Genomic DNA, 22,787 nt, shown 5'->3' with positions numbered 1-22,787 from the left:
AATTAGTGGTCTCTGGAGTTAAAAAAAAAAAAAAATCTCGGAACCATTCCTTCCTCCCGCCTCGCTCTCAGCAAAGTGCAAAATCTGGCACTCTCAGCAAAGGGGCGAGGAAGCCTAATTACAGGGTGCGCTGGCAGATTCTGGCCTCTCTTCCTCCTCATCTGGGGACCTGCTGCTCAAACACATTCTCTGCTTTAATTAGTACCAGGCTAAATGAAGGGCAACGTCCATGTACAGATGTTGAGGTGAAGCTTTATCACTAGGTGGCGCTGGCACACTCTGTGTTTTGAGTGTTTGTTAGAAGGCTATGGCACTGCTGCTTTATTTCTTTTCCTCGGTTTAAGTAAAGCAATAGTGCGAAGAGGTGCAGGGGGCTGAAAAGCAAACATCATAATGTTTCTGTATGTCAGTATGTAAACTTTGTTCTATTGGTCAAAAGGAAACAGTTAATCTATGTGATTATGGTTAAAATCTTACATATACTGTCTCTTTGTGTGTTACACTCCAGCGGGTGATGTAGCAGGTTTCTTTATGAGTGTTACACTTCAACAGGTGGCCAATACAAGATTTCTGCTGGTAAAAGTGGAAGTACAGCATTTTTTAGTAATTACGAAGGAAAAAATGTCTGGGTTCCTATCTTTACATTGTGTTTTTTTGTTTTACTTGACAGAAGCCATGTATGGAAAAATGCAACGAATCATATTATTTTTGTCTCTGAAAGTCAGTAATACAGAGTAGAAAATATGTTTAAATCTAAAAATACAGGGCTTCATTCCGCTCAATTAGCTGAGAGGTGATTTTCTTTTTTTTTTTTAATATATACTTTTGCACTTCTTTAGTCTTTGGATAATAAAGAGTTGCTTGATTTCAATTCTGTATAATAATAGAAATTCTCTGCTGCTCTTTGTAAGATTTTAAAGAGCCAACATTTGTGTAACATTTGTGACATTTTCAAATGTGTATCAGAGCAAAGGTGAGCCTTCACACAAGGAAATTGTTACATCTCTCTGACACCCAGTAGCTCCTCGTGCCATTTCATGTCGACTTTGTTCACCTATACCTTTTACTGCACTTGCCCACATTGTTATATAAGAGCACATGGTACTGTGTTTGTATTAAACGTGTTAAAATCCTCTTAGGCCTGTCCCTTTTGTTTTTCTCAAGGTCCTCAGTTGTTTATTACTTGCTTTCCATGACTGTTGCGCAAGAGGCACGGCTTTCACTGATAATCTTAAATAGATAGTCTGATAAGGCTACGGATAAAGCGTATCCTGTGACACAATTGCTCCTTTGTCTATATTGTCTGTTTTATGACCGGTTGAATCTTTGTAATTCATATTACAGTATTTTAAAACCAAGAGGAGATTTCTATCACGTTGTTGCTTTTTGGTGCGAGACACTACACTTGTATTGTTGTTTATATATTTTTTTTGTATTTTTATTTTTATATAGAGAGTAAACTGTAGGTAGAATTATAGGAATGGGAACCAAGTTGAACTCCAGAGCACTACAGCAACTCTTCATTAAACAACAAAATTTTATATATATATATATATAATGTCACATGATTTCTATCTAAGGAGAACTTTTCCTATTTTGGTACTAGAAATACAGACTTTGGTGCAATAATTATATAAAGTATAATAATTTTTGTTTTGTGGTACAATTAAAATGTACTATATTTAATTTTTGTTCCACATTTTCACCAAAATTTTGCCAATTCCCTGTGACCTGCTAATGTTTCCACACATTACAGACACTAACCACGGAAGGTGAAGGCTAATATTTGGTTCCTTTTAAGAAATGTGAAGCCACTGCATTCATACAAACTGCTGTTAATGCCACACTTTGTGGCCAAAAGTATGTCACCGAAAGCTTACACTCGTTTTTGTGAATTTTTTCAAGCACACATTTGTCTACAATGTTTTTGCATGTTTAGCACTAATAGTTTTTTTTTTTTTTTTTCTGGAATTAAAGGCCCCAAACATGTTCCAGCTTGTTCTCCTGTGCACAAAGATGTAGTTTGCTGAGATTGATGTATAAGAACTGGAGTGGCCAGTGCACCAGACCTATCCACCCAACAACAACACCAAACGGCTGAATGCTCACAGCCATGCTTCAAAGTCTAGTGGAGAGCTTTCCCAGAAGAATGGAGGCTGTTTGCTTGGATTTCAAATTTTCTCCCGATTTTATAGGGTTTGTTTTTGGTGGCACCATTTAAAAATCATGAATAATTCTTTCTATTTTCTATATATACCTCACATCATCTTCAGCACTGACCAGATAACATTTGAGATTAATAACATCTTGCCCTGTCACAGTTGCATCTTCAGTCATCTGGAACAGTGAGACTTTTCTGGCCTCTCTGAACCGGTGGCTCATTTAGGGCACCTGGAATGCATCCCCAAAAGCTCAGCGGAAATAATAAATTTGAGGAGCAGTTAGTGGTCCTTCCATAGCTGCACCTGGCTGAGCTAATTACCTCTACCCCACAGCAGCCCCTCCAGTTCCATTGGGCTCCAGCAGGAGTGAAGGCATCTAAGAATAAGCTCAGCCCCAGCACTGCCTCTCACTAATCAGGGCTAACGACAGGGAGGCCTCATATTGCCTCTGATGGTTGAGGTGAGCATTTGTTCCTAATTTAGGTAATAGGATTTTATCAAAGTGCCATGAGGGAGCTTGCTGCTGATGTGATGCGTTGCAGAAATGTCGTCTTGCCTGATGAATAAATATAGCGGCCACGGACGTAGTCGATGCGAGATGTCGTTGGTTTGCCATTTCTGGCCGCAAGCCCGTGCTCCCACACATAGGGGCCTTTGCCGTAAACATGTCACCGTGACGAGGGCCACATGAAGGCATCCCACAGTGCACTGGGAGAACAGAGGAGGGAGGATGCTGGGAGACAGTCATGTCTGAACAGTGAAGACTGTTTGTGCTGGCTGAGAGGTAGAGTGAGAAAAACAGGATGAGGTACATAAAGAGCCAATGAGGCGAACATGCCTGCGTTTATGGCTTCGTTCTAATGAATGCATTTGGTGTGCTGCTTCAGCTCCTTCCACACGCTCGCATGTTCACACCGTGATACCTACCCTTCGTTTCCATAGCAGGATTGGTTCTGGTTTTATGATGAGGTGTAGGAGGAGGAAAGAAGGAATTCTGTCTTACTCATTCCTCCCTGTGTCTGTGATTGGCTACGGTTCTTCTCTCCGGCTGTCCTTTTCACTCATCGTGTCCTGCTTTCCTAACCATAATAAGCATTTTACTTGAACTTTGGCTTTGTCTCAGTGGACAAAGTGTGTGTGTGTGTGTGTGTGTGTGTGTGCACGTGTGTGTGAGATAAAAAGGAGAAGGGACCACCACGGTGGACCACCTGCCTGTGTGCTGGACCACCTCTCTCCCTTTCCCGAGCTGGGATCGGTTAGGCTACTGCACCAGGTCCCTGATTGGCCTCCGGATGCCAGCATGTGATTTACAGAGTGTGTTGGGGGATTGATCTATGGCTAATTGTGTGGCTGCTTAAGGTGTGTGTGTGTGTGTGTGTGTGTTTCCCACCCTCTGTCCAAGCGCACAAGAATAATGTTGAACTTAATGTGTCTTTGTGTGTGTGCAGGACTGCAAAGTGTCAAATCTCTTACACACTGCTTCCAGACTAATGAAACACTTCAGTTAGAGTGCCGCGTGTCAGCGTGCTCAGCGTTGCGGTTCCAGTGAGTCACAACACACACCGCTACCTGGACCAGCGATCCAGTCGAGTACAGAGTCCTTAAAGCTGCTGTCTAAAGAGCACTCTGCCCCTTTGGCGCTGTGGCTCGGGCGAATACCAGGTGGTACCGTCTGCATGCCTGTGTAATTATGAGGTGCTGGTGAGTGTGTGATGCCACGCTGGCCGGAATTGCGCTGCAGATTCACACGCACACACACTCTTTGGCTTGCTCTTTCTCTTCAGGGAAGTAGTGTGGTTTCTGAAGAACGGAGACAAATATGGTTCGGTTTAAACAGAGAGAAAATGTGTTTACTCACAGCAGAAGGATAAAGAGAGGCATTAAGATGCATTGGAGTGTGTATTTTGTGTGCGTGTGTGTCTGGGTTTAGGCCATGATTAGCTAAAGTCCTTTTTGTCTTAATGGTGTTAGAGAATGCCTGCAGTGGTGGGCATCTGAAAACAATTACCCTGGCAGGGCAGTGAAACTGTGGGCAAAGTTAAACACAGAGTGGACATGAAGCTCTGGGACCTGTGGATTCTCTTGTAATAAAAGCTTCCCAAAAATGCAGGGCTGCGTTGCTTTTTAGGTTTGAAAGCAGATCGTTTTAAGGGTGTTTTACATCTTTTTCACACTAGGGGGCAGCAGAACTTTAACATTTCGCCTTCCAGGGTCAGGCGGAAGAGCGCCAAGGACAAAAGCTTCCTTGGGGTAACTGATTCAGGAGCAGTGTTTTGTTCTCGCAGTGTGAGGTTTAGCCAGGTCCGACTGATTTTCTGAAGGTTCGTGTTCCTTGCTGTATCTTGCACACTAGGCCAGAGTGCTGGAGAGCTGGATAGGCTTCTGAACACAGAGCGTGCTGATGTCGGCCAGCAGACCAGATGTCTGGAACATGCTGTATGAAGTTGCACAAATGTGTCTAATGTGGTCTAACATGTACCCAACTGTGAGTGTGTGCATGTGTATTCGTGTGTGTGAGAGTGAGATTTCAGTGAAGTTAATATGAAACCAGAATGCCTGGAAAGACCAACTCCACTTTCCGCATATTTAGTTAGGACCTCTGACTAATTCTGCTGCTCATTTACATTTAATGGCAGAAAGTTTATTAATGAAGTTAACTGGCATCTGGGAGTGATTGGAAGGTTGGTGAGTGGCAGTAATCTTAGAGAACCACTGGGTAAGACAATGAAATGAGTAATGGATATATTTTATATACGCTTTGGGGATAGTCCACGCTCGAAATAAGTGCCTTCATGGAAAAAGTTGTTACCACGTAATTAGCTCCTCACACTCTCACGCAACGTTTGCGCTGTGCTCTGCTAGTTATTTCCCATTTACAATTGAGTTCATTTTTCCTCAGGAAACCTGCAACTATATGCTGTCCTACTGACAGGTGTTTAAAAAAAAAAAAAAAAAAAAAGTTAGTGGTAGTTCAGGACACCTCGTTCTCACAGTGTTCTTTGAAGGGTTTCATGCCAGTCCATGAAAACTTCTCTTTCTCTTGACTCCTTTTTTCTCCTTTTTTGTGTCTCAGATACGGACCCTCGCGTGCTTGAGAAACAGGAGTTGCAGCAGCCCACATACGTCGCTCTCAGCTACATAAACAGGTGACACACATCACTACACATGGAGTTGCCAATAATATGTGGTGTATAAACACATTTCATCATCCTATTAAGGGTCTGTCTTTCTAATTCTTTATCCATAACGATACAACCATGTGGCAGCAATAATTTATTTATAATTTGATTTAAAAAAAAAATTTTTACATTGAGCATTTCAAGAGTCTTGAAATTCGTATAATTTATATCAAATGTATTTGTTTGAAATTTCAAACCGTGTAAAATGTGCGTACACTCAACTATTATCAGCTGCCTTTTTTATCTTTATAGTTCTCTAGGCTTCATCGTCGCTGTGCATGGTAGTGTTTTCGATTTCCGTGAATGGCTCCAGTCCCTTTATGGCTCTATTAGAGACTTCAAACCGACATCTGAGCCTCCATATGCTCCTCATACCGAAGACACTTGTGTTCTGACATTCTTTGTATAGCGTGGTTTTTCAGAATGGATCCTCCATGCTGCGAGAGCGCGCTGGCTTCTCGAATGCCGTTTCACTGCTGCTAGAAAGACGAGTCTCCACTTGATGTGGTCTCCAACTGTAGTCTGTTAATTCCACACCAGCTTTAACAATGTTTGTGCGAACGTTTTATTTTTGCTGCACGCATTTTATAAAAGCGTTTACGGCGTAACAAAACAACTCGGGGCCCAATCGTTTGATAATGAAAGAATCCGCAGCAGATCAACCGACTCAGGAGTGATCACATCTGTCTCTCTTCGATGGGGATTTCTGAGTCTGATGGTCATATTTCTTCATTTGTCTCCGTAGGTTCATGACCGATGCGGCGAGGAGAGAGCATGAGACCCTGAAGAAGAAAGTGCAGCCAAAGCTGTCCCTCTCTCTGACAGGAAGCCTGTCACGGAACAGTGTGTCCACTCCGCCCAGACACACCAGCGGCAACCTCACCCCACCTGTGACACCGCCTATTACTCCCTCATCATCGTTCAGGAGCAGCACTCCTACAGGTACTAAACACACACACACACACTGGTTCCTGAAGTGTCCTGTGATGGAGCATAGTGAAGCTGCATGTTTCCAACTAACCTATAATGCTAACCTTTAAACTATCGCAAGTTATAGTAAAGATCTTATACTGCTCTATTGTGAACGATGTTCTTTGGTCCAGTTTTTTTTTTTTTTTTGTCCAGTAGCTTACAAATTACACATACATTCTAACAGAAACTTACAATGCTTGATAACAGTGGTGTTACTGTGGGGACTGAAACAGTTGAAACAAAAACATGTATTTGTGTCATTTTAAAGGATTGTTTATCAGGAGGCCTCCATGCAAACAGGCAATTGAATTAATATGCAAGAAAAAAGAGGCCTTGCGATGGGACACTTTCAAAATGATTTGAAATGTGGGTGGAGATTAGAAAGAGAGCACAGGCCTGCAATAGTTGTTTAGCGCACCGCCACTGTGGACAACTGAATTCCCATGGGCTCTAGTTTTCTCAGACTGATGCATTATAGCATGCGTATGATGATAATCCATAATGAGGTGATGTGGCCTGCTGCAAATAACTGCACATTATATTCCTTGTATATTTGTGTTTGTTTTCCTCTTATACCACAGCAATGACTTTTTTTTTTAATGTATTCAAGAATAAAAATACATTTCAGTAGTTACATTTATGGTTATGACACTGACAAAATTCCTGACAGGAAAAGACAGGAAAAAGACTTGATGGTGAGGAATGTGCAAAGTCCTCCTGAAGATTTCAGTGCTGTGCAAATCTATACAGAAGACTTCATCATCATCATCATCAAGTATTGAGATTTTTCAAATGTATTTCTTTCAATATTTTGTATTATTATTATTAGAAGTAATAGTAGTCGTAGTAGTATTATAATACTAATTTCAATGTCAGGCTCAAATTCCATGGAACAGCCACCATACAATTCCCTTTCTGATAAAACGAGAACTAAATAAAAGCAAGTGATGATGGTTCATGCTGTTATACGGGAATAATGGTCGAGAGGGAGGCGTGAGGCGACGCAACCCGCTATAAAGCTACAGAAATGTATATGACGATTAATCAGCACATTCGGAGTAATCAGAATTGAGTATACGGCTGGTCGACAATCTTCGATCTTACGAATGATGATAGCGCTAAGACAAAATTGTAAAATTATTGAACATTTTGCGCAACAGGCAGCAGCGTACGATGCAGCTGGGATGAGCGTAACTCTCGCCCTGTGAGATGCTCCACTCTCACTAGCGGTCGACGGAGTGAAGTTGTCTGTGTTAGTGTGTAATTTTTCTGCTTCAAACAGCAATTTTAGTGATAAAAGCTCGTCTTCTAAGTGCCCAAGAAAGCCATCAGTTTAGAGCAGAAAATTATAAATAAGCATTAAGCAGGAAAGGATGTCGCAGTCATAGTACCATCTTCAGCTTACGATATCTTACGATATCTTACGATGGGGTCTTCGTTACGGATCTCCGTCGTAAGTAGAGGACTACCTGTATACCAGTGCTGGAGTGTAAACACCTCTGTAGAAAATGCAGTGAAAATTGTCGTTCACTGCAACTATAGCTTTATTATTTCCCACGATCCTTATTAGTGGGTCATTTCTTCTCTTTCCACCACAATTAGAATCCAGGGCAATTTATTTGTGAGGGTTTGTGGGGAAATGCTGGTTCCCGGCACGATCCTTTTCCTGTGCATTAACCCATAACCCTTTGACTACATGTTTACATTCTTTTCCATAAAAGTACAATGGCAGCGTGTCAGCACTTTCGTAATGGCATGAATGTCCATGAGAAATTCATGCGGATGTAAAAAAAAAAAATAATAATCTCCATAGTTACAGGAGCCATGGGAAACAGTTGTTTTGCTTTTTGTATTTTGCAGGTAGTGAGTATGATGAGGAGGAAGCAGACTATGAGGAGTCCGACAGCGACGAGTCTTGGACCACCGAAAGTGCCATTAGCTCCGAGTCTATCCTTAGCTCCATGTGCATGAACGGAGGCGACGAGAAACCGTTCGCCTGCCCTGTGCCTGGCTGTAAAAAGAGATACAAGGTAAGAAAGATTGGCCTTCTCTATAATTTCAAAGTTGGATCTGTGTGTCGTGTCGTGGTGCCGAATGATCAGCCGTTCATACAATGGACAACAGAGCGAAGCTGTCCGTGTCTTAGTGCTTCTTAAACACAATAGTGTTGTAGACTGTGAGACACAGCTATTGACGGAAAACACTGAAGAGCGATGAAAGCTCTCAGAACGCTCTGCATGGAGAGCAGACTTCTACAGTCCACTTCAAGGCTTCCACTGGTTTTATGGCATTTTCCGCTGGCATCTGGCACATGCTCCCGTGATGAATTATGTACAGCTTGAGAGAGCCTTGTTCATTAAGAGGCACAGGAAGCGGCTGGTGACAGGCACAGATTTTCCATGTTCATGCCATTTCTTTTTTCCATGGCGTTAGATGTGGATTAGATTTGGGCTGAAATGTGGGTCTCTGTGTACCTGCACTTGACATCAGATGAGTTTTATGTACTTTGCTGTGCAACAATTCTCCTTGTTTGAATCAAAAAATCATCCGTTTCGGTTCAGCTTTCCGATAAAGTTTTTAACTAGTCTACGACTTCAGATCAGAGTTAAAATCCCAGCACAACCAAGCTGCCACTCCTGGGCCCTTGAGCAAGTCCTTTAACCCTCAACTGCGTAGTTATAGAACTGAAATAATTGTAAGTTGCTCTGGATAAGGCTTTCTACCTATTTTCATGAATGTAAATGTATGTATAAAGCCAGAGACTGTAGCACAGAGCAGAGAAAGGGGAACTGGGAGATCCTCTTCGCCTGTTAATGACAGCGGATAGTAAATCATTACAGTGTAGAGGACAGAGTAAAGACAAACAGTACTGAGTGTCCTGAAAGTTTATTCAGCATCAAAATATTGTAAATAAGTGTCCTTGTATGAGTACATTCTCTTTTTTTTTTTTCCTTCTTCTTTTCTTTCTTTCCTAATACAACCGAAATGAACTGAAGTGACTTCATGTTTCATGGGTGTGTCAAGTAAGCTGGATTTAACTGCTAAATTCATTTAGATTAAGCTTCATAGTGTACAACTGAAGAATTGTGCTGTTTTCTTGCAACAGAAATCCGCATGCACACTGCAGAACTCTACATTACACTTGTTTACAGAATACCTGGTTATCTCCAAATCCCGAACGTTTCTCAATTGTGTTTTGCAGAACGTGAACGGCATCAAGTATCACGCCAAGAACGGACACCGCACTCAAATCCGCGTGCGCAAGCCATTTAAATGCCGCTGCGGGAAAAGCTACAAGAGCTCACAGGGCCTGCGCCACCACACCATCAACTTCCACCCGCCCGTCTCGGCCGACATCATCCGCAAGATGCAGCAGTAGAGCAGGCCTCCGTGCCAACCAGATCCATCACACACACACACACACACACACACACACACACACCTAGTCATTCGAAGCTGTTGCTGCATTTGATACCTTTCCCGCTTTGTTACTCTTTAATCCTCCTTGTCCTCCACGAGGAAGACTCTGTCCCCTCATTTCACCTCTCCACGAGGAACCTTGTTACCCCTTCATTTTAATCTTCAATAAGGAAGAATCTTTCTATCTTGCAATCATTTTCATACCTCATTTAGGAGGTTCTATCCACCCCCTCTTTTTTTTTTCATTCCATGTCTTTGTGAAGCATAAACTTCAAAATTCAAGGAGCTCCTATGTTCCCTTTACACTACGCTTTGAATTGCATGCCTATTTTTTTGTATCCTGTTCTCTGTTCTGTGTCTATTCGAGATGGTGTATCATAGTAGAGTTTGCAGTTTTGTACTTTTGCACATTCAAATATTATTCTTTTTTTTATTTTTTATTTTTCTTCTGTCTTGTATTACTATTGAAATAAGGTGCTTATTGTATTTTTGGGATTTGTCTAGACAAGATAAGGCATGGTATCGCTGTGGGATGAGTTTCCAACAGTTGTTGTCACCATTCGGGGCACTGTGTGATGCGTGTCGAAGCCACAACATCAGAATTCAACCAGCATGACTTTTCATTTTTGTTTGGCTTCTGACAAGAGAAAAGGGCAAAAAAGAAAAAAGAAAGGGCAGAACGTTTTCTGACAGTTTGTACTACCCAATGAGAATAGAACCAATGTTTTTAGTTAATTAGATTATAATAAATGCATATAGACTTTCATAATCAAGATATAAAAAATATATCCTTTTATTCCCACATTTTATTTTGCATTATACAAAATGATTATTATTCCAGGCTAAAGATTAAGTTTGGGAGTTTACTTTGGGTAAATTGTAATCCCATATTGTTTTTTTTTTTTCTTCCATCCTTGGACAAATCGTGTTTTACACCTATTAACAGTCTCAGGTGACAGATTGCCAGCATTTCAGACACATTATCTTGCCCATGTGGTTCTAATGGTATTTTTATACAGCTGTTACAGGGGTCCCAGGCCAGCTGTGGCCGGCGTGTTCTAGAACCTCTGGAGCATTCTAGAACTCCACAGCTGAATCCAATGCCTGCTAAAGGACCTAAAGCACTTTGTAGCACCTAGTTGCCAACCTAGTTAGGAAGTTTCCATTGCCAACACGTCAGGGACAGCAGTCATACCTGTGAGTCACTGAGTCAAATCTACACACTGACACACTGCTTTGGGGTTAGAGTACATGTACTTTTTTTTTTTTTTTTACTCTAGGGTCTTTTTTTTTTTTTTTAAAGCAGACCCCCAAAGTGTGTTAGTTTAAGATTATTTTAACTAATTGCCTTTAAACAGTGTAGACCATAGCATTCCATAGCTTTGGTGTAACAAATCAATACGGCTTGTGTGTTTATGTTTTGACACTGGCTGAGCTCTTCCATTATGAGCCGCCTTTCAGATGGACGGATGACGGTTATTGTACTTTCCAATATTTAAGCTACAACAGAGCAGGTGCCCATCGCCTGTCTTTGGTGGCCTTCTGCACCAACAGTGTTGTTTTGCTAATGTGGCAGTAGGATAACTCAGGGATGTCCTGTCCTAGAGTTAGAGCTTCATTTTTCTGCCTTTTCTGCTTGAGTGGTGGTCAGACAGGAGCATATGTCTGAGTACCAGCAGTAATCTTGCGTCAGATTTCCATTAATAGAATAGAATAATTATATAGAACGAGCTGTTCTATTCCAAAATCGATGACCCTACTCTGGGAGAAATCAGAGAAGAAAAAAAAAAAGGTTGGCAGAGAAAAGGCCTACTTAAGAGTCAAAGCTGCCAATCACCTGCAAACATGACATTCTAACTGCGTGGACGTCAATGTTGTAATGGAATTATCTGTTTAAATGAACATTGTGACAGTATTATACTGCCAGTTTAGAGGGAAGTATTGGACATGTTGTGCATAGTTTTATGTATTATGTATCTGTGTAAGTGCATTAAATTATATTTTCATACATTTTTTGGGGGGTTAAAAAAAAATTCCTACATGTAACGCCATTGACACCAGGGGTTGTTTTTACACTGGTGTCTTTCTTCAACAAAAATGGAAAAAAGGAAAAAACTGACAAAAAAGCTGCTTCATAAATGTAAACCTGGTTACAAGTTCAATATTAAATGGCCTCTGATGTGTTTCGTTAACTTTGTGTGTGAAATGTTTTATTCTTTTTATAACCATGTCGGGACATGTGGTTTTCACTTCTAAGAGTGTTTTTTTTTAAGCTTAAACCAAGTAGTACTTATCTAACCACACCGGCAATTCAGCAGAACCAGCTATTGTTCCAAACAAAACTTTATTGGTGAATATCAGAGTAAGAAGACACACATACAAGAGGGAAAAAATGGTAACTAGAAGACCTTACATTATTAACTTAAATCAAAGTAAACATAGTAGTTTGGTTAACTGAGACAGAGTCTAGCGCTGGCTGATGTTCAGTAGTGCAGTGCTGTGTACAGGTTTAAGTAATAAATGCAGTATCTTTCTGTGCTGGATGATTATTAAAGGTCTCTTTCACTTCGTTTTTCGGACATCAAACTGTTTTGAACATTACCTTGAACTAAAACATTTATATATGAGCTTCCTTCAAAAATGTATTTTAGTCTGAAACCAGGCTTGTCAAAACAAAAAAAACCGATCGAAAGGTTTTGAATTTAGTGCACAGTGAGAGAACAAGCATGCAACTAAAATATAATGGCTAAAGAATCAGTTGAATTAAATAGAGAAAAAGAAATATCTTGCTCCTTATAGCCTTTACTTGTGATGAGATATTTAAAAGCATTTTCTAAAATAGATTTTATGACTATATGATCAGCTTGTTGTGTATAAACTAGTATTTTGCCCTGACAGTACAGAACTGTGCTAGATCAGCACAGGGGGAAAATATTTCATACCTGACATATTTAGTTCAGAAAAGCGTGGCGAGTGCTTGCACTTACACATGTGTTGTTAAGATGTTACACTGGCTACTCGATAATGCGTTTGACAACGTGACGGTGCAGTTAGTCTGTAAAGCCTTCTTCGAACAAACCCATACTAATAAATAGCACCCCGGAAAAAAAATCCTGTACTGTCAATTCTGCAGTAGCTTTAATCGATTGTGTTCTAGTGACCCCACCCACCTTATGATCTTGCGATCTTAAAAACAATTCCTTAGCAAAGAGAAAGTCGATGAGCTTATTAACTGATTGCTTCGAAGTAAATGCTCACAGCGTAACATGCGGCTACGAAGTTAATGGCTGAAGTTATGAAGTGATTTAAATGAATTAATATAAATGCGGTGAAGATTTTCTCTCTGGCTGGTCTAATCGAAGTTGAGTATGTTGCCATCGAAATGGGTGAGCACGTGCTTCTCGAACAGCTGCTGATCGCAATCTAGAGGGAACTGCTCACTGCACATGGGACACACCTTCCAGTGGCTCTCCACATGCTCCTCGAACTTGGACTGGTCGTAATTCGGTGGGAAGATGACCTCACAGAGCGGACAGCGTTTCTGTAACTCCTCGCTGTGGGAGAGCAGGAGAATGTTGATGCATGGAAACGGTAAATACAAACCAGTTGGGGTGGGGGGGGGGGGGGGGAGTAGGGGAAAACAACTGATGCTATCCAAGGCGAATAAAAGACAGTGCATGTGAGCGATTGTGTGTAATAAGCTGTTTTGATGATGCGGGAGAAGCAAGGGAGCGAGGCAGTAAAACAGCATCTGTGTGCTGGCCGACGTGGGTGGGCCGTACAGCTAATTCAGCCACAAACACAACTCCTGCCGAGCTCAACAACAGGACACATGACAGCACTTTCTGTGTGGTACTTTCTCAGGGTGTCTGTGCGTTTTTACCTGGTTTCAAAGCAGAATGGCATTTGTCCATCGTTGAGGAAGTGGGTGGGCGGCTCACTGACAGCGGCCTGGTCGTTAGTTTGCTGTAGAGAGAGCACACAGGTCAGAGAGTGCTCGTTAATGTTACTACCTTTGTCAGCATTAGCGTTAACATCTACCCTCTGATGTGTACCACAATTCCTCTCTGAGCTGAATTACTTAATTAGCTGCAGTGTTTGGAGGCAAGCTGCAGAGGTCTTTAATGAGCTTCCATAAGTTCTGGCAAGCTCAGCTAATCCCCGATCAGCATAGCAGAGAGGGCACAACGCAAACCCTAAGTAGCTTTTCCCACCAGATAACGTAGCTCGGCACAGATACCAGTGCAAATCTAAAACGATCTGTTTTTAATCGTGTAACTGTGTGTGCGTGTCTAAAAGAAACACGGGCGCCCCTGTGAATTTGGTAAATCCGGAAATGCCGCTCTGTTCATATCCTGAGTTTAAGCGCTCTCTTGTTTTTGCTTCTCCAAATAGCGATGTGGGTTTGCATACAGTTTTCCATTGCATTTAATAAGAAAAAAGTCCAACACTACTATTGAAAAAAACGTGCGAAATGCAGACTGGTAGAAAGGCAATTCTAGCTAGTAGAGTTTCTTAAGGCTAGTAACTGACAAACATAGACAATTTTGTTTACTGTCCAATCAATGGTCTATCCCTAGCTTCACCCATAAGTTCCTGCACAGTTCTCTTGGCTCCGTGGCAAGAAGGCTAACCGAATAAAGCACAGGTTATTTGACAATGGAAAAATAAATCTTTCTTTTATGCGCACTTTATTTGGGGAAATATACATTTATTGATACGGCCTACATTTTTAACCATTAAAATGTGATCTTTCAGGCATAATTTTATTTAGCATCTTCCCTGGTTTTCCCTCATTATAGTAGAGCCGAGTGAATAAAAAACACTACAGTCTTAAAGCCGGTTATTTTTTTAAAGATTTTCAGCACTGTATCTGTTAGTAATTACTAAATAATCCATTTATGAATACAATCCATTAATAACTTAGGAATGTGAAAAACTGAGCACATGAGTAAACAATGTGGATGTTCTTGATGTGTGGAAGCGTGATCTACTAACGGTGTTTGCCTGCTCCTCTGGTTCCTCCAGACCATCGGGGCGGCTTAGGTTGCGGGCAGGCTGGCTGCACACCACGTTACTGTCCCAAGATGGAGGTCCTACAGGAGGAAGCCTAGGCATCTGATCATCTGAGAACTCTCCATCTGCACTGTCTAAACCAAGAGACACAAAAAGAGCATAGACTCTACTGCCTTATCTTAAAGTGTAACCAAAGCTATTTAAATGTAACTATCTATAGTTGTTTCATTGTGTGTTGCAAGTGGAAAACTGACCCCTGCTTTCAGAGGTGTATGGGTTTCCAAACATCAGCTCTGTAGGACGCTGGGCCACCAGTAGGGGAGAGGGGACATCTGCCTGATATGGCAGGGGATACTGCAGAAACACTGGTGGCACATCCAAACTAGGATCCTCCTCCTCCTCCTCTTCCTCATGGCTAGCGCTTCTCTGCAGCTCCTGCTGTCAAAGAAGCCTTTGTTAAAGTTCAGCTAGTGAGTGACTGGAAACAAAAGTAATACTAGGTGGCAACTCTAAATGGCAACTACATGATTTAAATGCCCTAGATGGAAGCTGCATTTAAATTTTACTGTTACTATATGTAGCTGTGCTGCCAAACAGAGGCAAAAAAAAAGTCCTTGAAGCAGCAAACAATTTATTGACGGCTATTCAGATTTCCATCAGTTTTCCTTTTCCTCCAACTTTAACTCCAGACAATACATCATCCACCACAGTATTTTAGCTGCAGCACTGTGGACGCACTAGCCACCCTCGTGCACAAACAGTTTAATTAGCTCCTTAATTAAAAACTCCTCTGCCTGTTCAAAGGGATTCAGAGCTTTGCATTTTACTGAAGTTTTCTGCAGGCGCCAATTTAATTTACAGTCTCAGCCTCAAATTGGGCCATTTTGCTAGATGTAGCATCAGGCTCTGTTCTCTAGCTACCTCTCTCAGCAGTGCTTTCGGTTTTTTGGATATTTTTTTGGGGGGGTGCTGCTGTGCATCCCTTTCTGTGGTCCAGAGTAATTGAATGGAAAATGAGGCCTTGCTGGCTCTGCTGCCCCAATTAGAGAGATACGTTAAACCTAAACCAGATCCTGGAAGAGGGGGGAAAAGAAAAAAAAAAAAAAAGGAAAGGGAAAAAAAAAAAAAAAAAAAAAAAAAAAAAAAAAAGCACTCTGCGGGCATTTTTAGATTGGCACAAATCTTTGAAGAAAAAAAAATGTATTCAAACCCGCACCCCTTCAAGTTTCTCCTTCTCTTTGGATAAAGCAGCAAAGCTGTCCTTCAGCTCCTTCAGTTCACGACCCTTGGCTGCTACCTGGCTCTGTGCAATAAAGAGAACAGGAGAACAATATTTGTTAAGAGCATACGGTGTGTATAACAATGTAGACTGAGGGTATAAATATCCAGAGGAAAACGATGAGAATTCTTTAGTCTGGATGTTTAGCAAATTAGTAAGAATGGGATACGACAAATCTTTTCATTAACAATAACTTGCAGCCACTTCCCTCACTGCTGGGAAGGACCGAGTCGTTCTACCATCCTTTAACAGTGTCATTTGCTGTGTTTAAATGAAAACACAGTGAGTAAGCCTTCAAATTCAGCTGCCTCGCATCGAATATCTCTGCCTATCCTGCTCCGGTCTCGTGTCTCGTGTATACAGCAGTAAAATACTGTCTCCACTCGGTGCTCTTATAAACCTGCCCTGTCTGTGCAAACATACTAACAAATGATATTTGCCAGAAAAAAAAAAAAAAAAAAAAAAGAGTCAACGCATGACTCACAGACAGAAGAGAAGCACTGTAAAGGAAAGTGATCAAAAGCTCAAACTGTCTTTACTTACAAAGCAGCTCACAGCAGCAGGAATGAGCTCTAGTCAGGTTAGCACGAATAAGTTACAACAGCACAAGAGAGACTTTTAATGAATTGTGAAACTAAAGCTAATCTGATTTTGTTCCAAAAGAAGCAGAGTAATATATAATATATATATATCGTTTCTGGCACAGCACCTACTGATTGTTTACTATAAAGTTTTTATAGTGGAGTGAATGTTTGCTTTCAAAAAATCTAATTAATTAAATTATAAATAAATAATAATACATTACTATTTTTTTTTTTTCTGTTACCAGCAATGGCTTGTTGAAACAATAACTAACTGACATTCATGTTAGGAATTGATATGTTCCACCATAACCCTTTCAGCAACATCATTTAAATATGCATAACATGCATTGTGTGTGTGTGTGTGTGTGTGTGTGTGTGTGTGTGTGTGTGTGTGTGTGTGTGTGTGTGTGTGTGTGTGTGTGTAGGCCACCAGAGAGTGGAAGAAAACATTACTAGCACTAGAACTACTGAGTAGGTGAAAAGGATGCTCAATTGAGTTACAGTAAGGTGACTGAAAATGTTATTAAAAAATCTTTAGATTTGTGTTTTGTTTTGTTTTATATATATATATATATATATATATATATATATATATATATATATATATATATATCTGTACAGTAAAGCACGGTCATATTGTTCTGAAATAATGCGATAAATTGGAGTAGAAAGTATACGTCTGTGTATATCAGAATTCATCCTGCTACTTCTAGCAGCAGTCTCCGTCAAAAAACACCAATGACCCAGTTCCATTGGCAGCTATTTATAAAAACACCATCTCCATGCCAGATAGATGATGTAGTAGGTGGTATGTTCCGAATCACTCTAGCTCTTCCATACTCTTCTCAAGGCAATCTTTTCGCTATAAGTAGTTTGTTCCAGGACTTTGCAAAATTTTTGTTGGTAATTTTCTTTTAAGCAAAGTCTAATCTTGCTTTTCTGTCCTTGAAGTACTACCAGTGTTTTGCATCATGAGTTAAACCCTCTGTATTTACATTCATGAAGGCATCTCCTGTAGACTTTTGACAATGATAAGACTACTTCCTCCAGAGTGTCAACTTGACTCGAAGGTATGAAAAGGTTTTTCTTCAAGAAGTGAGGAATTCTGCATCATGCACTCCAGTTGACTTTTGTGGTCTTCCAGGCCTACTGGTACTGTTGAGCTTTGCCAGTGCATTCCTACTTTTTAAGAATATACCAAACTATTGATTTGGCCACTCTGAAAGTTTCTGCTATTTCTATAAAGTCTGTTTTTTTGGGGGTGTTTTTCCCCCAACCAAATGATAGCTTCCTTCACTTGCACTGACATCTCTTTGGACTGCACATAGAGAATTCAAATGAAAATCAACCAAATGCAAAATCAACACTTTTGAATCAACTGGCCAATAAAACTTCCTTGCGGCTTCTCCCGTTAGGGGTCGCCACAGCGGATCCTCCGCACGTTTGATTTGGCACGTTTTACGCTGGATGCCCTTCCTAACGCAACCCTCCCCAATTTATCCGGGCTTGGGACCGGCACTGAGAGTGGCTGGGGATGGTTCCCTGACCGGGGATCGAACCCGGGTCGCAGCAGTGAGAGCGCTGCATCTTAACCACTAGACCACCAGGGGACCTTCACAATCAACTGGCCAATAGACTGGTTTAAAAATAATATTTTTGGAGCCTAATAATTAAAGGTAAAAATGACCTTTAAATCCAGATTCCTTTTTTTTTTTACTTCCTTTTAAAACCGTTATGCTGGTATGCAGACAGAAAATTTTTTAATTGTGTCCCAATACGTTTTGTCCCGGCTGTACGTAATTCATAGTAAAAAATATGAGCAGTTATTTTGTGCAGTGTAATGCAGTCTAAACAAATATACAGAAATATATATTCTATAAGCAAACTTATAAAATCTCCACAGTGAAAACGAGAATGCCTTCAAAAGGAGAAAGAACTGACTTCACAGGTAATACATTGGAACAGTAGGGGGCGCTGACCTTGTAGCGGTCCTCCTCAGCGGCCAGCTGCAGTTTTAGGCTGTCGTTGATTTTCACCTGCTCTTTCCACTTCAGCTCAAGTTTAGCCAGCTCATCCATGAGCATGCCATTGCGGCCTTTCTCCTCCTACAGTACACGTGACGTTTACAACATGTCTTCGATACTAGAATGATTTAACTGTAGCATGTGGCAGAAAGCTACCACATACACTCACTTAAAAGGCGGCTGTAACTAGATGCACATGTTGATGCACTAGGCGCACATGTCACGTCTGCCGTGAAGATAAAAAAAATAAAAGAAATGATAATTAATACTAAAGAAGCAAAGGGACTTACACACAACATCTGTTTGCACTTCTTGTATTTGTCGCTTTTATCAAACACATCCTTACTGACACCCTTCAGCTTGCCCTGGATAATAGCATCCAGCACATTGTCTGATGAGCCTGGGCTTCCTGTCATAGAAACAAAAGCTTACTGACACCTTTATTAATGAAGCTTTACTGAAAACTGCAGTTAACTACAAAATCTGTCTTCTGAAATACAGTCGAAAGGTCGTCTAAATGGTTAGTACACGGATTAAATGCCATTAAGCTCGGGTACAAAAAGACTTACCTGGAACAGATGCCTCAGGGCTGGCAGACAAGGGGCCAGTCGTTGCATCTAAACCAGGACTTCTCTTTGCCTAAAAAAAGTAGCAATAACTTTTCATTTAGTATCTGCTCTAAGTATAAACTGATGTATGATTATTGAAAACTGGATGGGGGATGGGTGTCTTCTCTCCAGATGGGTTAAGACTGTTGTTTTGGCCAATACTTTGTTTCCTTTTAAAAAAAATTTTTAATGCAGAACCCAAGTATTATAATGGTACATTCCAAAAATTGAGCCTCCTGTTAATCCAAAAGTTCACTACTGGGGACACGGTTTCTGCTGAATTCACTAAGTCAAATTTAAGACTTTTTAAGACCTAGATCACAACATCAAAAAACACAAATACGTTGTTAGCAACTGGCCCTACATTCATTTTTCTAAACTTTCACTTCCCTGAAAAATAAAATCCGTTTTTATGCCTGAGGTACAATCCAAGAGAGATTCCTGCCAATAACAGTAAGCTGATTGGCTGTTGCATGTTGGTCCCATTTGTAGTCGTAATATATTTGGACTAGCAAAAGAAAGAACTATAACACCACCGAAACAAAAAACATTCTAAAGTGCTGCTGGAGCATTTCAATGAGCAGTAGCGGTACCATTACATGGACAAAATTAAGACCTGTTTAAAATTATTTTGGTAAATTATTACCTAAAAATATATATATATTTTTTTTTTATTTCAGACTCTTTAAGACCCTGCAAAAACCCTGTGGGGAATGAAAATCAGAAATTTAAACAGCAGTATTTAAACAATTGAACTTTAAACTGCTGAGAGCTGTGTTCCATACTCTTTTTAGGAAACAGCTTTGAAAATTCACAATAAATGAATCACTTTTCTTTCGATTTAAAGAAGAAGTGAGCACTGTTGATCAGCGTTCGGATTTTTTGGAACAGAAACTCTCACAAGCGTAAGTCAGTCAGCCTTGAATAGACTGAACCTGCTCGCTCACCTCGTATATACTCAGCAGCTGGAATATTATGTCTTATATATTCAGCAGCCGTATCGAGTGCAGGACAGTTGCTAATCTCTTTTTGAGATAAAGTGGTGAAGAAAGTCAGGAAGTTGTTGAGCTGGCGACATTGCTAAGGTGTTGAACGGGGCATTAGACTATACGGAGGCGTGTTTACTCACCCCTTGCTGCTCAGAGAGTTTGACCACCTGTTTCTGCAGTCTCTGGCATTCCTTGTATTTCTCCTTATAATGTTCGGCAGCCATCTGCAACCTGAGCTTCAAGTCTTCCACTTCCCTTTGCAGCTCCACCACAGCCAAATCCTCAGACTCTTTACGCTGCTAGGAAACACACATTGACTTTACACTACTTAATACCTAAAGATGTTTGCTCAAATGTAGAATAGGAATTCTGGGAGTGACACTAAACACTACAACTCACTGCTTCCTGTGTGGCTGAAGTCTTCATTTCCTCCACCTGTTTTTCCAGATGACTGCATTTAGCCCGTGCCTCAGCCTGGCCCTGTCTGAGCGCGTCAGCCTCCAGCTTGACACGATAGAGCTCAGCCATGCTGCGATCTCGTGCGCTGGATGAGTCCCGCAGCTCTGCAGAAAGCATATTAGCCTGTTGCTGAGTGGCCTGCAACTGTTCCTCTTTCTGCCTCAACTGTTCCCGCAGGGCCTTGCTCTCCCCCTGAGAACATAAACACCAACTTCAATTTACTTGCATGCAAGCACACAAACTTTCAAAATACTCTACTACGTCATCATTTTTGCCATAATGATTGAGCTTTATATTAGTCAAACTTTCAAACTATTTTACTATATTTTGCTCAACAATAAGCACAACCTAGATATTTATTTTATGCTGTTCTCTGCATTAAAGACCACAGGGGTAAGAGGACTGGAGGAAGTATGGAAGTATGGACTGGTATGGAAGTCTAGTGGCTAGTTCATGTCTAGCAGTCAAACTTATTGGATTATGCATTATTTAAAAAAAAAAAAAAAAATGTTTTGCCAACTCCATGCTGTTTTTCCCGCTCAATAATTTTCGTTGCCTCTGCTCTGCCCTTCCTCACTTTCTGCTTTGCTTCCCCATCTCTTGTCTTCTCCCTGACCCTGAGCTGTGTTCATGTCACCACCGAATTGAAAACAAGGCAAGGTGATTTCTTGGAACGAATTAAAAAATAAAGTGTGTGTGTTTTTTTTTATGGGCCGAAATATACTCAGCTGCTCGTAAATGTATCTGGGCGTAGCGCCAAAGTAAAACCTATGTGTGGGAAACACTGAGCTTAAACCTAATACAACAGGCACCCAGAAACTTTTTAGGTGTCAGTTTCCAAAATCTGCCAAAATCTCCAAACAGCTTTTGATACGCCACAGAATCGACGGATAGCCTGGAATGGAATGGGCTGTGTTGATTTATATTACCGAGGAAGAATTGTTAGCCAGTAGCTGGCGATGCTGCTTGTCTTTCTCTGCCAGGCAGGCTTTGGCTCGGGCCAGCTCCTCCTTCAGCTGCGCAATGGTGTTCTCCTTATTCACATCCACTGATCTCAGCATCTGCAGCTCAGCACTTAACTTGGTGTTCTCTAGCTCTCGGTTTTTCAGGTGAATCTGGCTCACACACACACACACACACACACAAAAAAAAAAATTTTTTTTTTTTATTTGTCTAAGACTCTGAGACACTGCCACTTGAGCACAAACGCTCCATAATTATCACCAGGCTGCATTTCCGCTCTGCGCGGAAATGCGCTGCCTAACTCTAATTATAAAAGCAATAAGGAAGCACCGGCAGCACTGGGCTAACCCACACAGCCAGGGGCAACAGCAATGAGGTGTGGGCCTTGCTGTGTTTCCACAGCTACAACTCCAGGTCACACCTAGTTCCTGTGCCCACCACAAAAAAAAGCAGCAGAGATTTGTAGAGCTTTCTGTGTGAACAGAACCAGACCTGTTCCCAGGGAGCAGGTAAACTGAAGCAGAGATGGGGGTAGGTGTTGTGCACTATGGGGCACAACCTAATTAAGCTCTGCTTTAGGAATAGCAGCTAGACTGATTGACTCTGGCTAGGGTCGGCCACCAGCGTTCCTTCTCTCCTGACACCTGAATATCACAGCAAATCGCCTTATCGCACAGTCATTCAAACATCGGTAAAGATGCATGCCATTTCTAGTAGTTCTTTTAGTAGTGCATTAAAACCTGTCCAACAATATATCGTTTGGCGATGATAATTCTGATGGGTTTGGAGGTGTTACCTTATAGAGCTCTTTCTCATCCTTCTCATTCTTCAGCTGAGACTCCAGTGCTTCTTTCTCAAGTGTGAGCTTCTTCACTCTATCCTTCAGGCTGTCAGTTAAAACATTAAGTAATTAATAACCCTCACTTGGAATTCTTACTCAAGCAATAAAAGTACAGTATTACAGGGCTAATCTGATGTAGATGTGTTCAACCAAAACATGTCACTGATAGTACACATAAGTACCATGGTATATATTTGACCTTACAACATCCTACCTGATCCATGTTCACATATATTTTATGATATTATTATTATTATATTTAATATATATATATATATATATATATATATA

General features: G+C 41.0%; 2 protein-coding genes across 14 annotated transcripts in view; one reads left to right on the top strand and one right to left on the bottom strand.

Moving 5' to 3' along the window:
• jazf1b (JAZF zinc finger 1b) overlaps positions 1–12,844 on the top strand; it is an 18,544-nt gene extending 5,700 nt beyond the window's left edge. The window contains exons 2-5 of the mRNA XM_083542441.1: positions 5,236–5,308; positions 6,087–6,283; positions 8,174–8,343; positions 9,516–12,844. Coding sequence (XP_083398567.1) covers positions 5,236–5,308; positions 6,087–6,283; positions 8,174–8,343; positions 9,516–9,692 — 617 coding nt within the window. The 3' untranslated portion in view covers positions 9,693–12,844. The remainder of the gene's footprint in view (positions 1–5,235; positions 5,309–6,086; positions 6,284–8,173; positions 8,344–9,515) is intronic.
• Positions 12,059–22,787, bottom strand: part of tax1bp1b (Tax1 (human T-cell leukemia virus type I) binding protein 1b) — a 26,581-nt gene continuing 15,852 nt past the window's right edge. Inside the window, exons 7-18 of one of the 13 annotated variants that reach the window (XM_083542319.1) lie at positions 22,452–22,542; positions 21,622–21,807; positions 20,633–20,884; positions 20,374–20,532; positions 19,206–19,275; positions 18,927–19,045; positions 18,592–18,717; positions 15,966–16,052; positions 15,004–15,187; positions 14,732–14,883; positions 13,617–13,699; positions 12,059–13,287 (exon numbers count right to left, since the gene is read on the bottom strand). In XM_083542319.1, coding sequence (XP_083398445.1) covers positions 13,086–13,287; positions 13,617–13,699; positions 14,732–14,883; positions 15,004–15,187; positions 15,966–16,052; positions 18,592–18,717; positions 18,927–19,045; positions 19,206–19,275; positions 20,374–20,532; positions 20,633–20,884; positions 21,622–21,807; positions 22,452–22,542 — 1,711 coding nt within the window. In that variant the 3' untranslated portion in view covers positions 12,059–13,085. The remainder of the gene's footprint in view (positions 13,288–13,616; positions 13,700–14,731; positions 14,884–15,003; positions 15,188–15,965; positions 16,053–18,591; positions 18,718–18,926; positions 19,046–19,205; positions 19,276–20,373; positions 20,533–20,632; positions 20,885–21,621; positions 21,808–22,451; positions 22,543–22,787) is intronic. The other 12 variants (XM_083542324.1, XM_083542325.1, XM_083542326.1 and 9 more) reach the window with 12 other exon arrangements.

The sequence above is a fragment of the Silurus aristotelis genome (genome assembly GCF_946808225.1).
Source record: "Silurus aristotelis genome assembly, chromosome: 1".
In the NCBI taxonomy this organism is placed as follows: Eukaryota; Metazoa; Chordata; class Actinopteri; order Siluriformes; family Siluridae; genus Silurus; species Silurus aristotelis.
The sequence above is the reverse complement of the archived record's forward strand: the minus strand, read 5'-3'. Positions and strand labels throughout refer to the sequence as shown.